General features: G+C 33.8%; 1 protein-coding gene across 1 annotated transcript in view; it reads right to left on the bottom strand.

Moving 5' to 3' along the window:
* Positions 1-20,039, bottom strand: part of Kcnh7 (potassium voltage-gated channel subfamily H member 7) — a 450,536-nt gene that overhangs the window by 119,400 nt on the left and 311,097 nt on the right. The window contains exons 4-6 of the mRNA XM_048344279.1: positions 14,696-15,124; positions 10,442-10,462; positions 1,620-1,834 (exon numbers count right to left, since the gene is read on the bottom strand). Of these exons, the coding sequence (XP_048200236.1) occupies positions 1,620-1,834; positions 10,442-10,462; positions 14,696-15,124 (665 nt within the window). The remainder of the gene's footprint in view (positions 1-1,619; positions 1,835-10,441; positions 10,463-14,695; positions 15,125-20,039) is intronic.

The following is a 20,039-nucleotide window of genomic DNA, read 5'->3' as shown; positions in this document are numbered from 1 at the left end:
GAAGGTAATGATGAGCACAGAAAAGGTGGACCAAAAAAAAAAAAAGACGAACGATTACAAAAGCAATACTTGCAAAACTGTTTAGTGTAAATCTACTGAACAACTCATGGGGGGAAAGGGAAAGGGAAGGGAGGAGGGGGGAATGAGGGAGGAGGTAACAAACAGTACAAGAAATGTATCCAATGCCTAAATTATGAAACTGTAACCACTCTGTATATCAGTTTGACAATTAAAAAAAAGAGAGAAAAATAAAAAATATATATAGCAGTGATATCTGTAAGACATTATGTGGAAAATGAACTATACAATATATGGGTGGGTACTGATGGGAAAAACTGGGAGACAGCAAGGGAAGAGATGACATGGTTCAAAAAGAAATGTACTCATTACCTGAATTATGTAACTCTAACCCCCTGCATCCCCTCTACAATAACAAGAAGATACTTTTAAAAAGTGAAATAATTTTAAGTGAAATTCAAGGCAGTATCAATACAATATGTACAACAGACTATCCACAGACTATCTACAATAAGCTACATAATACAGTTAAGCCTATTTTATGTATGTAATTAGTTAAAAGTAGTGTTTTTCATTATGAGTATTTCATTATGAGTATTAAAATGTGCACTAGGAGTGCTCTAACAAATGATAGGCATAATTTCTCTTCTAAATTAAATAGAAGTTACTTGATTATATATATCAGATTCAAAGTTTTCTCAAAGTTATTTCAGTTCACACCTATAAGAGGTTCTGTACAAATAGAAGTACAGTGCTATTTGTAGTGATTACAGGTTGCAGTAAAACTTTGCTAGATCAAAATCTTCAGTGCTTGTCATGGAAATTTGGGTCAGGTATACCTTAAAATTTTGGGTAGTTAATGCAATGAATTGCTAAACAAATATACTAAGCAAGTTTATTGTACAAGAACTGTTTACTTGACAATTTTTAGAGTTATGAATTCCTAACAATGTAAATGCATTGTAAGCAAAAGCTAGGTATTGCATATTTGGATGTTTTAAGTACAAATCATCTTCATTCCTTGAGGCAAGACTTTTTCTACAAAATACCTCTTCAAGGTGCAAGTTCAAGGTGCAATATTATTGAATACACTAAAGTATTTTCTTTTAAGATGGCATTGTATTGCTCTGACTTTTCATCATCTCTGGCAGCTCTTTCCCCCAAATCAACTATAATATGACTCTTTTAGCAGACAGAGTGGGCAAAATAAAAGGAGGCCACCTCTAAGAGAAAATCCCAATTAGTTGTCTACAGCTTCAATAGATATTTGTTACATTAGAAACACCATTTTAATAACAAGAGAATTGTCAGTAAAACAATGTCCAACCATGATGAATCACAGACTTGTCACCTCTACAGCAGCAGAGTGAAGTACCAGTTGAGCCCAATTATGCTTAGTCTAGTAACAGATTTGAAATCACAGCTATATAGCTCTGTTTATCTGTTGTATCAGTGAGTTCTTCAACATCTACAGATAAATATAAGTACAAATATCTCATCACCACTGGCAATCATTTTGCTGCCAATGATAATAAGATTATTCTATGGTACAGAAAATACCTTCCAAAGCAGTAGAAATGGATAGAAAAATTATGTCCTACCTGGGTAACTTTCTCTGTCACATTGTGTGTTCGATCTTTAACCTTGGGTGCAATAATAGTTTTATCTGAAGAAGGAGGGGATGTATTCTTTTTCTCAGTTTTGACATCTGAAAAGTTCAGCGTGAGTTGTGGAATCTTGTTAATGGTGCTGTATTTGTTGAGGTTTGAATCGGACGTGGATCCCAGGAGGCTTGACTTGATATGATTAAAAGGCCCTAAGAAATCAAAAAGTATTTGTAAAAATGACATCGGAAGAAATACAAGAAAGAGATTTTCTGAATACCCTGATAATGATTCATGAGCAATGTGGCCCACATGTGACTAAATGCAGCCTGCTAATATATGACACAGAAGTTTGGATCATGTTTTGCTACAAAAAGTGAGATGGGAGTCTTAAAAAAAGCATGCAAACAAATAAACAACAACAACAAGAACAAAAAGAAAATAAAATCCTAGGCTTTAGGTTTGCCTTGAAATAGCAAAGAATAACTTGAACTGTGCAATGGCTTGTTTGAGCAAATAAATGGAATAAACCCTGCACTCAATAATTAGTCAAATCCTACTATCAAAGTTTCTCATGAATTTTGTTTCATAATTTAAAGTGTAATCAAGGAAAAACTTACCTATAGATAATGTTATATTGGCAGTTAAATTTGTGAATGGATTTTCTACACTGATCCAGTTTACATCCCACTCTGTGTCACTGTAAAAGATCTAACCATCAGGTTCCTTCTCATGCTTTTCAATACCCATATATAATCCTCCACAGAGGCTTGAAAAGGGTTAAACACATGGAACTGAGAAGGGCAACATGTTTTTGTGTGTGTATGCTGGGGCATGTGAGCTAATGGGCAAATGCATGCCCACACAGGTGTATCTATTGAAAATTCTAGGAACCTAATTGAGATGTTTAAATCTTACATTTAAGACTGGCCACTTTCGAGGCAAAAAAGAAAAAAAAAAAAAGATAGACTGAAAAATAAATCTTGAAATAAAAATGATCTTTTTCTGTCTAATGTAACAATAATAAAAATAACCAGGGGTGGATAAGAGTCTGTGTGTAGGCTTGTTACTTGCTAGGCATCTCTCATAAAGATAATTTGGCAACATGGGATCCCTGTGTTTTCCTTGTGGAGGAAGAGTAGTTTACGCACAACATCATCTTTGGAAGCCAAACTGTTGGCTTCCAGGGAGTGAAAACTTTCTTTTGTTATGGATATATTGTTTATGTCAATCATGCTGCTATTAAAATTAATATTGGGGAAATGAGGGCTGGGAATATGGCCTAGTGGCAAGAGTGCTTGCCTCCTACACATGAAGCTCTCGGTTCGATTCCCCAGCACCACATATATGGAAAACGGCCAGAAGGGGCGCTGTGGCTCAGGTGGCAGAGTGCTAGCCTTGAGCGGGAAGAAGCCAGGGACAGTGCTCAGGCTCTGAGTCCAAGGCCCAGGACTGGCCAAAAAAAAAAAAAAAAAAAATTTATATATATATATAATGTTTGTGTTTGAAGGAGTGGTAAAAGATAAAGCCTGCATGAATTAACTAGACACTCAATGTATTTTGCTTGTGCTCTTTTTCCCTGACCAGAATAAAGTGCACATATGGTAAAGGTTAAAATATATTTTAATTACCAAATAGGGCAAACATTCTTTAGCATTATACTTAGAGAGTCTGTACTTTTAACTCAAATAATTCAGGTCAAAATATAACACTGAGAAACATTATCCATCATTTTATTTATAGTTCATGTGAGGAAAAAATTCACATTATATTTGTTTATAAATATTTATGGTATTATAAAAGTTTGAAGTGAATTTAAGTTTTCAGGCATTTTTAAAACATATTTCTTTTTCCAATTTTGAAATTTATTTTCTTTATTTTAGTTTGATGATGCTAAGATTTGAACTCAGGACTCTGCACTTACACCACGTCTCCAGCCAAAATTATTTTATTCTCGGCTTAGAACACATTAGTAGTTTGAAGCGATTTTATTAGGATATTTCTATATATGTATACAATGAACATGGAACAAATTCACTTCCACATCACTTTCTCATTTTCCTTACTTGAGTTTCATTTTTCTTCCTTCCTGGGCCACTCCCATGATGATGGCCAGGTACATCTAGATGGAAATTGTCATTGAGCTTTGGGCATTTATTGCCTTCACTAAGCATATTTGCATATCAATAGTCTCTCTTATTTACCTAACAAGGGTATAAATAAGAGCTGAAGTGGAACTGAATTATTCTAAATTTCTGACAGAAAACCCATTGCTTAGGTAGGTCCTTGTAGAATTACTATCCCATATAATGAATGGTCTATTACCAAAACATAGTTCAGAAATTTCCCATTTAAAGACCTTTATTTGTGCCAGTCTTATGGCTTGAACTCACAGACTGGGCACTGTCTCTAGTGCTTTCACACTTAAGCCATCAGCTCCATCTTCAGCTTTTTTTGAGTGGTTACTTTGGAGATAAAAGTCCCACAGTTATTCCTTGGTGGGCTGGTTTTGAATGAAGATCCTCAAATCGCAAACCTCCAGAGTGGCTATGTTCACAAGTGGGACAACCAGTAGTGGGCTAGTGCCTGGTATTTATATATTATAGGCATATACATTAACATTGAAATTTTGTAAAATATGCAGGGACTTCATACTTCTTAGATATTGTCTTTTCTCCAGGTGCAATGCAACAGTTGTACTCCTTCAGTAATTTAACAGCACATGGAAATATGGACAAAACACTTTAGAAGACTGTAAAGCTGAACTGTATTGAAATTCTTTGCATCCTCTTTTAATTCTAGTGTCCATTATGCTGGATTTCTGTGGTAATGCTATGTGTAGTTTTTTTTTAATTGTTGTGACGAGGAATCTAATAAAGTCCATTGTTTTGGCTTCACTGATTATTATCATGTAGTCTGTCGTAGTACTTCACCTGTTAGGACATGTAATGTCATCACCTTGAAAATTTGTCTCAAATATCTCATGGGACCTCTGCATTGGTTTAAAAAAGTTTGTTTCTACTGATGTAAGCCTTGAACTTGTCTTTATTTCAAATAAATCAACATGATGTGATAGTGTCAATATACTTTATTAGTTCTGAAATCTACAACTACCATAATGAAGGAATATTATATATTTTATAATTTTATTAAAATTGATGATTATTTTGGAAAATGATGTTTTCTAGACCAGTCTGAGGCACTTGAGAGAACCAGGCAATGTTAAGTTTACAATGCCTGTCTGGTGCAAATATTGTAAACTAAATGGTTAGAGACCACTTTTACCTGTATTGGGATGAATAAGACTTTGCTAGTAATTACATGAACCACACTATGATCATAAATACACTGTTTTTAAACATATTTTTCAATATTATTCCTCTATACATACAAAATCATACATGATATGATGAAAGGAAATATGTGTGCTCAAATTAAACACTAGTATTTGTTTAATTGTGTTAGGATCATCTATTGATTTGCAATCTCATTATATAATTCCTGAGAAATCTAATACAACTTCCCTACAGTGTTTTTGGAGCCCATTCTTTTTCTCATAAGTCTCTATTTCTCATTACTTAACAATGAATAGATTTTTAACATGAAAGGAGATATAAGCCCTAACATTCTGCAGTATTTCTTCTGTAGAATTTACTATAGCAAGTAGAGAATCATATTTGAATTCTAAAAAGCTCACTTATTAGAATATCAAACTAATTTCTCTTCAGTTTTTCATAGTATATTGCTTTGTTTATTTTTTCCCTCTTCAAAAATTCATACTAAAGTTCAATCTATTATGGTTGATTGTAATGTCAGGTTTCATTTTGCTGAACATGTATGTTCCTGGCCCTATTATTTTAATCTGGTTCTTATTTGCAATATTTTATTATAACACTAATGCCTTCAAATCCAAATTTAACATATGTATGTATATATACATGTTATTATATTTTGTGTTCTTTCATCATTATATTTGAAAAAGAATATATTGAAATAGATATTATTTGATCATAAACTGCAGTTCTTTTATTTCCCCTTTATGCTATAATTAGTAGATCATCTCCAATTTCCAAATGTGGCATATGATTTCTGAATGTCATTTCAGAATAGTAAAGGGAGTATTGTAAAATATTGTTGACACAATGAAACATAAGGTCTAATACAATAGAGAAACTGATAAAATGTCACACTCAAATTACCTTCGGGATATGCACCTTTGTTATGGTTACTACTGTAGTTTACTAGTGGATAATATTTTAAATGGTCACTTATATTTTAAATTCTTGGCTTTCAATGATTAACTTAGACTTCCTTTTAAAAGTTGAGTATACTTAGCATATCTACAATCATTTGTGCATGCTATCTGGATAAAGCACTTGTAATTTATTTTATCCTATATAACAAACATCACTGTATTTCAATGACTTTGAGTTATATTTTATATGCAGAATTCAGAGTGTACAAGATTTTCATCTGAGTTTCTTAAAAAACTGTCTAAATTCCAATGGAAATGTATTTGAATACTTTAAAATAGGAATTAACAATACCACCCTCCCCCGCCCGCCATGAACTCAGGGAGACCTGGGCACTGTATCTGAACCTATTTGTGCTCTAGGCTAGCACTCTACCACTTGAGCCACTACATCATTTCTGGCTTTTTCTGAGTTGTTTACTGGAAATAAGAGTCTCATGGACTTTCCTGCCCAGGATGGCTTTGAACACTGATCATCAGATCTCAGCCTCCTTAGTAGCTAGGATTACAGATTTAAATCACCCATGTCCAGCCAACAGTAGCTTTTCTCAACAATGCTAAACCTAAGTTGACAGAATATGATGCCAGAAGGGCATAAGATTCAATGATTAGAGGTTAAAATCCAAGTTTTACTACCTCCTACATCTATACTCAAGGAGGCCTTGGTGGAGGACTTAAAGGTGAAATACAGTCTCACTGACAGTTATCATGAGCTGGTAGAATTTAGGTTTTCATTAAATGAAAGGAAAATAGCCTATAAAATAAAGTAAATGATTTTTACAATGATGAGTGGGCAGAAATAAAGGGAAAAATATACAGTCAAGAAAAGAAATGCGACACTCAAATCAATACCAGAGCATTTGATGTTCTTTAGTAGAACATTGCAAGATAGAGGACCAGATTCATTTTTCAGTATATTTAGCAAAAGGTAGTAAACAATTGACAAGTAGGTTAATCCAACACCAGGATAAAGTTTTTCTGTGTGACAAGTGTCTGACTAAATTAAAGACAATTTCTTAGTATAAAGGAACATCTGTATGTTTAGAGATCAAGCTACAAAATAAAATAACAACTGGGAAAAATTTTAGATAAAAATATTTAAAGTGAACTGATGTGGTGTTATGAGTATCATGAGTGACAGTATGATAAAGGAGAATATTTCCTCTTTAAGATACTGTTAAAATATGACTGAGTACATATTGTGAACTTTAAAATAGGTGACTTTAAAATCACTGAGTCTTTGTACGGTATTTGTTGGATATTTGCTTTATTTGGTTAAATTTCAGTAAAGCTCAAATAGATAAACCACTTAGCATTAAAGAAAATGCAAATGTAGCATTTGGTAATTAGGCTTTGCCAAAGAAGCCTGCCAATAAGCATAAGGCAACAAGATTAACACTTAGAAATATATTTAGGAAGTTCTCATCAAATTAGTTATTTTCAATATCCACATTCCTTGTTCCACTGCATGACATATAATTTATGAAAGAAAATTGTCACAGAAAATCAATTTGCCAATCCTTGTAATATCATGAGATTCTGGGTAATAGCCAATGGAACTTTTCAAAAACAAATCCTATCAGATCTATTAATTTATGAGTTTGGTAGGTTTTTGCTGAAAGGAGAGCTAAAAGTTGCTACAAATCTTGATACTGAATTGGTTTCTGACTGATGTTACAAATTCATAGACAAGTGGAAACAACATACCAATGTTAGAAAAATGTAGAGTTACTTGAAATTAAGAAAATGTGCTGACAACAGTAAAGAAACAAAGTTTCACTAAGAATTATTTATTAAGGAAGTTAAGCACAGTGATTTTTTTGTTTTATTTTGTTTTAGTTTCTGCTGGTACTGGGGCTTGAAGCGAAGGTCTGAGTGCTGACCCTGAGCCTTTTTTCTCAAGGCTCACACTCTACCACTTGAGTCACTGCTGCATTTCCAAATTCTTGGGTAGTTTATGGTAGATAAGAGTTTCACAGGCTTTCTTACCTGGGATGACTTTGAACTGCCTCCTGAGGACAGGAAGATCTCAGGCATGAGCCACCAGTGCCTGCCTCAGAGTGAATTTTTTAATTGACAATTTAGAAAACAAAATATGGGGACAAACCATTAAGTATAGGTGAAAATAAGTTTAGGAATGAGCAAATGAAGTTTGGATACCTCTCCTATATCTTAGAGAAATATTTCAAAATTATAAAACACATCTAGGTCAGACAATTTATTTAAAATAGCTTTCCCATTCATTGAAAATGGATTATGCTTTCTAAAGAGATATTTGAGTTACTATTTTAAAGTATCAGTGTATTAAAGAAATTTACTAAAGGAAAACAAAACAGACCTTTAAAAAGATTAAGTAGAAAATTTATTTTAGGAGAGATTATCAGTTTTTTTTTTATTTCATTTCATGTGAAATTAGTAACAGCCTGATAATATGTCTCCTGGGACATGGGGATAAAAAGAGAAGTGCATTTCAGGAAGGAGGATGTAAGTTACATTCTTCCTCAATAGGGGCTCAACTTCCTGAGATAGGAGCTAAACCTCCCTGGAAAGTTAATGCTCCCTTCTGGACTTAAAGATGCTCATGACTCTTGAGTTAGGAGTGGACAAGCACCTCAGGGAAAGGGAATAATCCACACATTTTGAAAATCTCCCAATGCATCTTTGAGTTATTTTATTTTGTACATAAATGAGGTCTGGTTCAATTAGGTATTGAAGTCATTAAAAATAATAATGTATTTGTTTTGTAAAGTGGTATGCACATGTGCCTTTGACTTCTTAAACTTTCCCTCGTTTAAATGTGCCTTAGAAGCAAAGCCAAAAAAACAAGAATGAAAGAAATTTACACTACCTAGCATATCAGTTGTTCTTTGAAAACTGATTCAAAATTGGTATACTACCTGACATCTATGTAAGAAGAAATGGATATTTTATTTCCACAGTCGATATTATACAAGGTTTCATTGAAGATGAAGAATTGGCTAATGGACTATCTTATGAAATGAAAACAATATTTATTTTGATAGGTGAATGAATTGTTTGCATTTAATTAATTAACCCAGTATTAATTAGTTAATCTTTGTGGTGCCAGGATTCATACCAGGTTCTGAATAGGCTAATGTCATCACTGTAGTACTGAATTTTGTCTCCAATGCAAGATAAGCCTTCCTAAGTGGATTCATCAATGAAATTTCTTTTTTGTTTTTGTAAATCACTGGCAAATTACGGTTTGCTGATTTATAGATAATTATTAAATTGTTAAATGCAAAGTAAGTCTCATTCCCCATAAGCAAGTTATCAAGAGCTATGTGTTTTGAAGTTGCTTTCTTTATTATGTCAGCTAAAATCACCACCTACCACTGACAGTATTCACTTTCTTAGAAATCACAATGAATAGACTAAGGGCAGAATAATCATATAGATCAATTCCCACCCTTGTGTTGGAGATCCCCTGCACAGACTCTCTGAAATGCTTACAACATAAAGCCAGAAGGATTAAGATGCAAATTTTCATATTTTCTCTTATTTTTAAATTATTCAGGCTGCTGATAAATCACGTTTCTTGGACAATTAATTCATAGTAATCATTAGGTCTGAGTTAATTAGGAAAAAAAGAAATCAATCCACTAAATTTTACAATGGTTGATTACTGATGATACACATAAAAGGCCACAACAGGAAATTCTGAGTAGTGATGGTTACTGGTGGAGACGTGCATGCAACATACATGCACACAGGAGTCGCTGTCACCAATTTCACACCCACAGCAGCATGCACAGCCTGGTAAAAGACCAAGCAAGGGAGTTTTCAACCTGATTAGAATATGGAATTATTACATTAAAAAATCCTTTCATCTATTATGAGATAGTGGAACACAGAATTGAGTTTCGAATTTTTAGCTGAATCTGAATGAACGCAGAGTATTGCTCAATTAATTATTTTATGGTAGCTGTAGGTCATGCCAGTGATTTCAGACTAATACAGACCACAAGTTAAAAGTGATTAAAGTATAGGAGAGGAAAATAGAAAATGACTTTCATGCATGCACATTATACTATTACAGTAAGCTTAAAACCATACCCCCTGCCATCCAGGAACGTGAAACTAGTGTTAGGGAGACAAAAAGAGGGACAAGTGAAGTGATTCTGGCAGCCTGTGGTTCATTTCATTTAATCTTGTCCTCAATATAAACAAATTTCCCCTAAAATAGGTTGATGTGGTAATTTTACACTGGAAATATTTAGTTTCATCTTTATTTTCTATTTTTTTCAAATGTGTTTGGTATTTATGAAGTGTTTATTATCAACCTAGGGTTACACTTCTTGAAGGGGAAAAAAAAACAAAACTTATTTTTATTTTTTAAAACCACAAATGATCACTTTGATGACCCAGCTAAGGAGGTAAAAATGTTTCCAGTCAAATCAAGCCATGATGTCTCCACCAGGGACCTGGACTAGCTAAGGGCAGCATGAAGATGTTGCACTGGACAGGGTGAGCAGCAGGCAAGTTCACATGCCAGGTCAGGGGGCGCTTAAAGCATTAGATGGGGACTCTTGAGCGTGTACTTTACCTTTGACATTGCGACCATTGTCTGTTTTGAGCATATAAGGATAAAAAACAAAGAGAGAGAGAGATAAAAAAAGAAGAATAAAATTCTGTTCATAAACACTGAATTACCTTTGTCAAAACAAAGAAAACAGGATGTAATGATTGAAGACTTCTCTTTGACAGGCACAAGCAGTATGAATTTCACCCAGGTAAAATGAGTGCATTAGAATATCTGCTGAGATAAACATTCTTTTTAATGGAGGTGAAGTGTGTTCATCTCCATTCAAATGGATTCCAAGTCCCAGATTTTACAATTATGACAGTTTAGATAAAGATATCTGCAGCTACCTGCAGTTATAACCATTTCCTGCCTTGCCAAAAGGCCAAAATTACCTCCTCAACCATCACAGAGCTCATACAGACTCACACAAATGTGTCACATCTTGCATGTTAGGTAATTTTCCAATATAATTAGACCTCATAAATTTCCTGTATAATAATATTGCCTATATTAATTGAACATTTTCTGTAATAATATATTAATGCAGTTTTCTTTACTAAACTACACTGCATAATTAAGCACATTAAGAAGTTTTTCCATGTATAAACGGAAAATAGCAAATATAAAACAAAATCTTATGCAAATATATAATTGCAAAGGACTCAGTAAAATATTTTGCTGTGTAAATGAAACCTATTTTATTATATTAATCACAGTGGGATATATTTTAAATATTTAGAAAATTCATTTAATTTATAAAATGGACTGTTTTTCAAGTCTTACTGAGGAAGTTTTCAGATTTGAGGATGAAAATGTAAATTGTACATACTTGCTATAAATAAAATCTGTATTATTAGGTTCAAAACATATGAGCTTAAAATAAGTGAGGTTATCTAAAACCATTTAAATACATCTAAGATTGGAAAAAATGTGCAAAATTTCAACATATTATTAGTGAACTTATGTAAAATATTAGTATATGTTGCTGGACTCCGGTGGCTCATACCTGTAATTCTAGCTACACGGTAGTCTGAGATGTGAGGATAGAAGTGTGAAGTCAAGAGAGACAGGAGGATTTATAAGACTCTTATCTCTAATTAATGACAAAGAAACACAGGAAGTGGAGCTGTGGCTCAAGCAGCAGAACACAAGCTTTAAGTGAAAAAGCAAAGGTATAGTGGCCAGGCCATAAGTTCAAGCTCCGGTATCAGTAAACTGATACATTGTTTTCAATGGCATCATTGTTTTCAATATTGTGACATACTGAAATTGTAGAATAAAAGTAAAAATAAAATATAGCTTCTATCTTTGAGTATTCACAAAGTGTGTACAGGGGTAATGGAAGATATCCTGATTACCCTGAAATGATGTCTCTATGAGTAACATGACCCCAAAACAATTAGTAATGACTGCTTTACAAGGATTTAAAAACACAGTAACTGGGGAAGGTGGTGTTGCTTAGTACCATAGCACATGTCTAGTATGCACAAGGTCCCCAGCTCTGAAAATGTACACACAGGTGCGTGTGTGCACTTGCACGCACACACATTTCTATTCAATAAATCTAGAAGTTAACAAAAAATGATGTATAAACTCAGAAAAAAACAAACACAAATGAATACAGCTTTGACTTTCGAGGACTGCTTGATAAATTTGGGCATGGCTCTCATCTCAGACCTGCTATCATTCCTACATGTACAGAAGTTTAGATTAGCTAGATTCTTTTTGTATTAAATTGACAAGAGTACATTCACATCCGTTGAATCTAATGGCAAAACAAATGAACCTTACATTTTGCACAGTTATGTACTAGAATTTGAACCCAGAACTTCACTCTTGATAGGAAAGTATTTTATTTGTGAATATGCAGCCCCAGCCCTTTGTGCTTTGGTTTGTTTTTACAGAAAAGCTTGGGCTTTTGCTTGGGTATACTTCAGACTGCCATCTTTCTATTTATGATTACAAGTGGAATCCCGTTGGTTTACTTACAAGTGTATTCACACCATTATGCTCACTGTTTTGGGGATTGGTTTTGTGTTTTGCCTGAGCTGACTTTTTATCTTGATCCTTCCAACTCTTCCAACCAAGTAAATGGGGTTATTTACCCATCTACCCAAGCATAGTCCTGCACAAATATTTTGGGAAAATAATAGTATATTTTTATTAAGTTTACAAATGGATCTCTCTAGGATACATTACATGAGGAAAAAAAATGAACCTTTACTACACATCGGTCAAAGGTGTAGTTCTAAGGTACTTGATAATATACATTAAATGATAGGATTGGACAAAATATTGTGCCCTGTTTGTTTGCAATGTACTTAAAGTTCTATAAAGATTGACAGTGTCAGAGATTTATCTGAATGAATTTATCTATTCTGCAGCTAGACTTTAATCTGGTACCCAGTTTCATAGATTCATAAAACTAAAATCAATTGTGAGTATTTTCCATCCAATCTTGATAATGCTTAGTTTTTTAAATACATAAAATTATGTAACTATAAGAACAGCAGGGTCTTCTATGCTTCTCAGTGATTTAGTAGCTAAAATTGTTCTGAAGCTGAAACATGAAATACCCTCTAAATTTATCACTCTAAAGTCACATGTTGACTATAGCATCTGCACAAAAGTGATACATTTTCTGAAAATAGCTTAGTCTGGATAGGCACTGCATAGTACTGTACTGAGAAATCTGAAAAAGATGAAATCATCTTTCCTATAATTGTGTCAGTAAATGTATACTAAATGTACTAAATGTAGATACATACATTGAAGATGATAAAGTGAAATTTATGAAATTTGACTTAAACTTCTTAGATATACTGTTGAAACATAGACAAAATATTTTGCAATGTAATGGTTATTTTTCAGTTTGATTTTTGAAACTGTATTGCTTGGAGTAGTTATTATCCTGCACCTCAAATCCCTATGGAGTAGCTCTGAAAGGGCAGCTTCTGGAAAGCCAATGTGTTTGCTAAACTAATCACAGTGGCTGGATTAATAACTGAAACATTTTGGGCATTTGAATTATCCTATTGAATTTAATGTTGTTGTTAAGGCAGAGGTTCTGCTTCTCAAAGATCAAGTTAAAGGATTTTTCCTGGCAGAAAATATTGAGCCCACCATTTATAGATAATAGAGGCCTTAAATAATTGTCTTGGGAATTGTATTTGATTTTGTTTTCTTTTTGACCTTCTTTGAAGCACAGATTAAAATTGATGCACTAATTGTTCTCATGAAGTACACAGTTGCTCAATTGTCTTTTTTTTTTTTTTTACATATTTTGAACTTTTCTTTCTGTTTCTGCAATGTGGATTTATCTCTCTGAGAACTTTTTTCTTTGCCAGTTCCTTTTCTTCAATTCTTTTGACTTTTGTGTTTCATTGTATCCTGTAGAAAACCAATCTAACACTGATTTAAATTAAAAGCACTGTGAAAGAGCTTCTTGATGGATGTGACTTTGGAACATCATTTGTGGGTAAAGTCTTCTCAATATCATCAAGTGGACAATTGTGCTGCATTCTGTGATTGTAGGGCAAGATATGCCAAAGCTCCTATGCCAGAGCAGCTCTGGCAACTCATTATATATTCATGTCTGGCCACACATACATATGACACGTAATATATGTGGAATGTGAAAATGATATGGTGCATGTAAATGCTGCTTTGAACACGCATGTCTGAATTCACTAGATACTTCTGGTGTTGGGAGGAGGAAAGGAATGCCTGCGGTTGAACAAGCTCTATATAATCAGTGTGAAGAAGTGGGTTGGGGTATTTTAGGCAGAAGAAAGAAATGGAGGAACATGTGCAGAGATTTTTGGGAACTGGTAAGCTAGTGCAAACTTAGGATACAGAGGCAGTAGAGGAGGTAATGCCTGAGAGGATACTATTCATAAACTAAGTTCATCTTATTTATGTTAAGTATTAACTGACACTGTGAAGTAAGAAGATAATGAGTATCATACTACTTCAGAACTGCAGATTTTGAAAGTCCAGAAAAAATAAATTAAATTATTTATTAGGTGAGTTTCAAATAGGAACACAAATTGACATGTTGATATGAAATCCTTTCACACAACAAAAGATAATAAACATAAGCAAATAAATCCATAAAGAGGAAATGAAAACCAATTTAATGAAAAGACGCTCATCTTAAAATCTTTTCATTACTGTTTATTTTCTTCCAAAGCATAGGATGGAATTAAAAACAATATAAAAGTGATCTTTCATTATTCATCGTACTTTCCATGTTGGAAAAAAAATTGAACATACCTTCACTGGCATGTCGGTCTCTGAATATGTTCTTGGGGTGGACATTGAATCCTTCTATATCATGCACCGAAGATGCCCTTCGTATACTGCAAATGCTCTCCCTGGATCTGGAATGCGTCAGCTGGGAAGTTGACTGCAGCATATCAGGGTAGAGTCGGTCCCATTGCCTTTTGGGAGAGGAATGGTCAAGAGGACCAGATATGTTCACCAAAGGAGAACATTTGCTGGGCTGGATCAAGGCTTTTGTATCATCGGCTTCAGAGGGGCTGCAGCTTTCTTTTGTAGGAGACTTAAAGTGTTTCATTGCTACGGAATCATCACTGTGTTTCGATGAATCGATGACAACGACATCTGGGTCTTCCTGGGGGAGGGACTGCTTTCTGTAAGTGAGAACTCTTAGACCAGGAAATTTGAAGCCAAAAAGTTTCCCTACAAAGGGAGAAAGGGAAAAGCATTAATAAAAGATAGTGACTGTATATTTTAACAAACAAATATTGTCAACTCATATTTAAATACCAAGAACACATGGTCATTAATCAGAATTAAGTCAGTTTAATTGGAATGAAGATTATTGCAGAAAAATTCTCTGAGACCAATATGAATTATTGTATATGTACTAAGACAATAATAAAGCAGGTGCTTGTTATGTTTTTCATGATTAGACAATAACCTAATGACATAAATTTGTTACTTACATAACAGCTATACTTTAGTTGTAATGAAACATTAAAAAAAAAAACAGATAAAGAAACAACAGGCATCATGTCAAGAGACAGATGCAGGGGACTGGGAATGTGGCTTAGTGGTACAGTGCTTGCCTAGCATGCATGGAGCCCTGGGTTCCATTGCTCAGGGACCACATAAACAGAAAAGGCTGGATGTGGTACTGTGGCTCAAGTGGTAGAGTGCTAGATTTGAGCAAAAAGAAGACAGGGACAGTGCTCAGGCCGAGTTCATGCCCCAGAATTGGCAAAGAAAGAGAGAGAGATGGACAGAGAGAGAGAGAGAGAGAGAGAGAGAGAGACAGAGACAGAGACAGAGACAGAGAGACAGAGAGGCAGAGACAGAGGGACAGAGACAAAGAGAGAAAGAGAGAGACAGAGAGAGAGACAGAGAGAGACAGATGCAGGAACGAGTATGTGTGGTGGGAAGTAGATGGTGAATGTAATGGGACTAGAAGGGAAAGAAATGAGGTTTGATATGCTGTAGGCTCAATATATCTTAAAGGTGTGCATTCTTAATAAGTTAGGTATTGTTGGGGAGATGTAGTTAACTGTGTACCACAGGTTCCTCATTCTGTCTTGGGTGCTTGAAGATCTTTGGTTTCCAAAATAGATGTGATGGTGTGAATTTATTTGTGCAGTGTGTGTTATTGTTATTTCAAAATCCAAGAGTAAACTATCTCAGAATACATACCACAGAAGATGTCAACTAATATATACATTAAATGGTAGATATTACACAGATAATATTAGATAAGGAACATAAATATTAAAACATCCAACATGAAAATATTAGCTGAGTAAATATACTAAATGGCAACTTAAACAATGAAAATATCATTTTTTCCCCACATTTTCACTTTAGCAGCAAGTGGACAAAAGTGTGGGTGAGAGAAAAGCACCATATTTAATACTACAAACAATCATGATCACTGTGACATTTTGCTGGTGGGTGGCAGATTCTATTTACTCTCTGAAAAGTCATCTATAAATTTTTTACAATATACTCATATAGGAGTCAGCAATTCACAATGCAATACTGCAAAGGCATCAACAGTAGAAGTAATCTAAATGTCCATTAGAAGAAGAATGCTTGGGTTTAAATAAAGGCATTTATATACTCTAGAATACTATGCTACACTTAATATTAGCATATACCTATGCTTGAATTAAAAGATATTGAAATGTAGCACAAAATTAAAACCAAGATTTTACCTTACATATTTATGACATTACTTTTGTTAAAAGCAATAAAACCTGTATTTGTCATTCCAAATTTGAATGTTGAAGAGCTCACTGCTATGAAAGTAGAGTTATGATGTAACACATTATGTAATTCTGTAATATTGAACATGAATTATAAATTCATAAATTAATAAACCAAATAAAACTATTACCATGAAAAGAAAATCCAAATATAACAGAAAGCACACAAACAATAACTGGTAATCCAAAGTTTCTCTAAGTGTTATTTACAAAATGGTCAAAATACATAATTTTTATTGCTAGTATAATAGTTTGAATTTCCATCATACCCATCAGTTTTTTTTTAATCATTATATCTTGTCTTTTCTGCCATTCATCTTGTGTTTTTAGGTTACAATATATTTTACTCCATTTCATTCATGAATCCCAGTAGAAGATCGCAATAGCTCAGTAGCTATGTACATATGATCACCTAAGGTGATGCTCAGCGAAATGAACTCCAAGTTCTGAAAACAAGTGGTTTATCACTGTAGTTGTTATGTTCAACATACCATATGAAAGCATGCCTTTTTCTTTTGTCTTTCTTCCCCATGGTTTTGCCCCTGATGTCACTGTAACTGACTTTGGTACCCTGGATATTGTATATGTATATACGTGTATTGGAAGTAGGGAAGGGAAGGGGAATGTTTTCTTTTTTCTTGTCTGTTTGACTGAGTGGTTTGTCTAGTTTTGTTTCTCTTGTAGTCCCTTCTTGTGGCTGTACCCTTGCTACCACTGTATTACATTCGAGTACCCTGGATACTGTTTATACGGGTAATAGAACTGGGGAAGGGAGAAGGAATACCAAAATCGAGAGACAAAGAACAAAAAGACAAACCATTCAAAAAGCAACACTTTGAAACCATTTGTTGTAAACCAATTGCACAACTCTTGGGGGGAGAGGGGAAAGGAGAGGCAGAGAGGGGGGAAATGAGGGAGGAGGTAACAAGTAGAACAAGAGATGTGCTCATTGCCTTTCATATGAATCTGTAACCCCTCTGTATCACCCTTTGACAATAAAGAAAAAAAGAGAAAATAAATGAACAAAATGTAACCAAAAAAAGAAAGAAAAGAGGAGAAAAGCTTCAAAAACCAAACAAAAAGTGCCCACTTCCTTACATATGAAACTGTAACAACCCCTCTGTACATCACTTTGACAAGAAACAATTTAATTAATTAAATAAAAAAAAGAAAAACCTAAAAAAAAAACACCTCTGATAACACAAACTATTTTCTAAACTGATCCCCTAGAAGATCCTATATTGGTATCTCTATATTGAGTTCAACTTTCCTCCATGCATTCTAGAATCAAGCTACAAAGAATTTTTAATTTCTCTGGGGACCTGTAGCTATTTAACCTCTAGGACTTCCTTCTGTTTGATGTCTTCCTTTCTGCCTGTTAGGCTTACCCTTTTGGCTTTAGCGTAAAATTTATTTTATTAAAGAATCTTTTCTTTCCTTTTGAACCAAGTCATCTGCTATACCTAATAATTATAGGGTGAGTGTTTAAGTAATTGTAAAAAGGAAGTTCTATATAACAAGTCAAATGCAGTTCCTCATTATTCAATAGAGTTTATATACAAGGTTTGTTATAGAGTATTTCTGAATTAAGTAGGGTATTTATTTAATAACAAATAACTTTTTATTTGTGGTCTATGAGTAGAGAGCCAAATATAATTGAAATAAAATGTATATCTTCATATAATACAATATGAAGCTAAACCACAACTATATTGAACATGAACCTCTGGATTAATCAAGTACGAAGAGAGTAACAAATCTGTACAAATAGAATTAAATATCAGTGCATGACAATAATTGTTTGTACAAATATTCTGATACATTTCTTCTAATAACTTTCATATGCTCAAGTAAATTGCCAAGTAAAAACTGGTGAGCTGCATCAAAGCTATTAGATTAGCTTTTAATGCTCATGAAATTGAGTTATAAAGTAGTTTACAAATCAATTTTGTAAGCTCATTACTATGCATTGAAGGTCAATACCTATTTTCATTCATTCTTCATTGGTTACATTAAAATCCCACTTTAAAAAAGCTCGATTGCTTTCTTAAATTAATGACCACACTAGCATTTAGCGTTCTCCTATAGATTAGTCATATCCAAGGTGGTAACAGATGGTCCTCTCTGCATCAGTACATTAATATGACCATGTTATATTGCATTACAGATTTAGTTGTCTAACAGTAGTTCATCCGGAAAGAGTACACATTGAGAATTTTGCTCAATGCTAGCATTTTCTGGCATGAATTTAACAAAGCATATTTGGGTATAATTGTATTTTGTGTTAACATTAAAATATACTTGTAAGTTAAATCTCCCTATTTTAGTATATGTCTGTTGTAGCTTGAATAATTGCAACATATAATATTTAGTCTTGTATCTACTAAAATCTTAGCAAATCTGAATTAGGAAAAATAGAATAAGGTTTTTTACACCCATTTTCAGAAAGAATGATAAATTATAATAAGCTATTTATGTGAATCTAGGTCCCTGTTGCTTACCTCTGTAATCTTTGCTACTGATATTTGAGGACTGTGGTTCAAAGTCAGTTTGAGTCTGTAATATCCAATTAACTACCAAAAATAGCTAGAAATGGAGCTGTGACTCAAGTGTGACAACACACCAGTCTTGAGCAAAAATGGTCCGGGACAGAGCTCAGAAAGAACCTGAGTTGAAGTTTCAGAACTAGCATATGCACACACACACACACACACACACACACACACACACACACCCTACTTATTTAAATAAAAATTGGTTTGAACCCACTTAAAACGATAAAGAATACAGTTGTTAATATTTCTTGATATTAGAAGGAAAAATATTTCTGCAAAATTCCCTGTATACTTTTAATCATTTTTAAAAATTGTTATTGTCAGACTGATTTACAGAGCGGTTACAGTTTCATATGTTAGGCATTGGATACATTTCTTGTACTGTTTCTTAACTCCTCCCTCATTTCCCCTTCCCCTCCCCCTTTTCTTTTCTCCCCATGAGTTGTTCAGTAGATTTACACTAAACAGTTTTGCAAGTATTGCTTACACAATGGAATTTTATGCCTCTATCAGAAAGAATGACATTGCCCCATTTGTAAGGAAATGGAAGGACTTGGAAAAATTGAAGTGAGCCAGACCCAAAGAAACATGGACTCTATGGTCTCCCTCATAGGGAATGATTACTTTTAATCATTGAATTTTCTTGCAGTATAACTGTAATTATCTAGTCCTTTGACAGTTCCATTTCTCATAATGTCCATAAACCCTGAGAATTTTGTTAACCTACCAATTTAACTACCAGAAACACTTGAAGATTCAAGTTTAACTCACTTAACAGTAGCTAGGTTTTTCCTATTGAAT

Source organism: Perognathus longimembris, chromosome 4 (assembly GCF_023159225.1).
Source record: "Perognathus longimembris pacificus isolate PPM17 chromosome 4, ASM2315922v1, whole genome shotgun sequence".
In the NCBI taxonomy this organism is placed as follows: domain Eukaryota; kingdom Metazoa; phylum Chordata; class Mammalia; order Rodentia; family Heteromyidae; genus Perognathus; species Perognathus longimembris.
The sequence above is the reverse complement of the archived record's forward strand: the minus strand, read 5'-3'. Positions and strand labels throughout refer to the sequence as shown.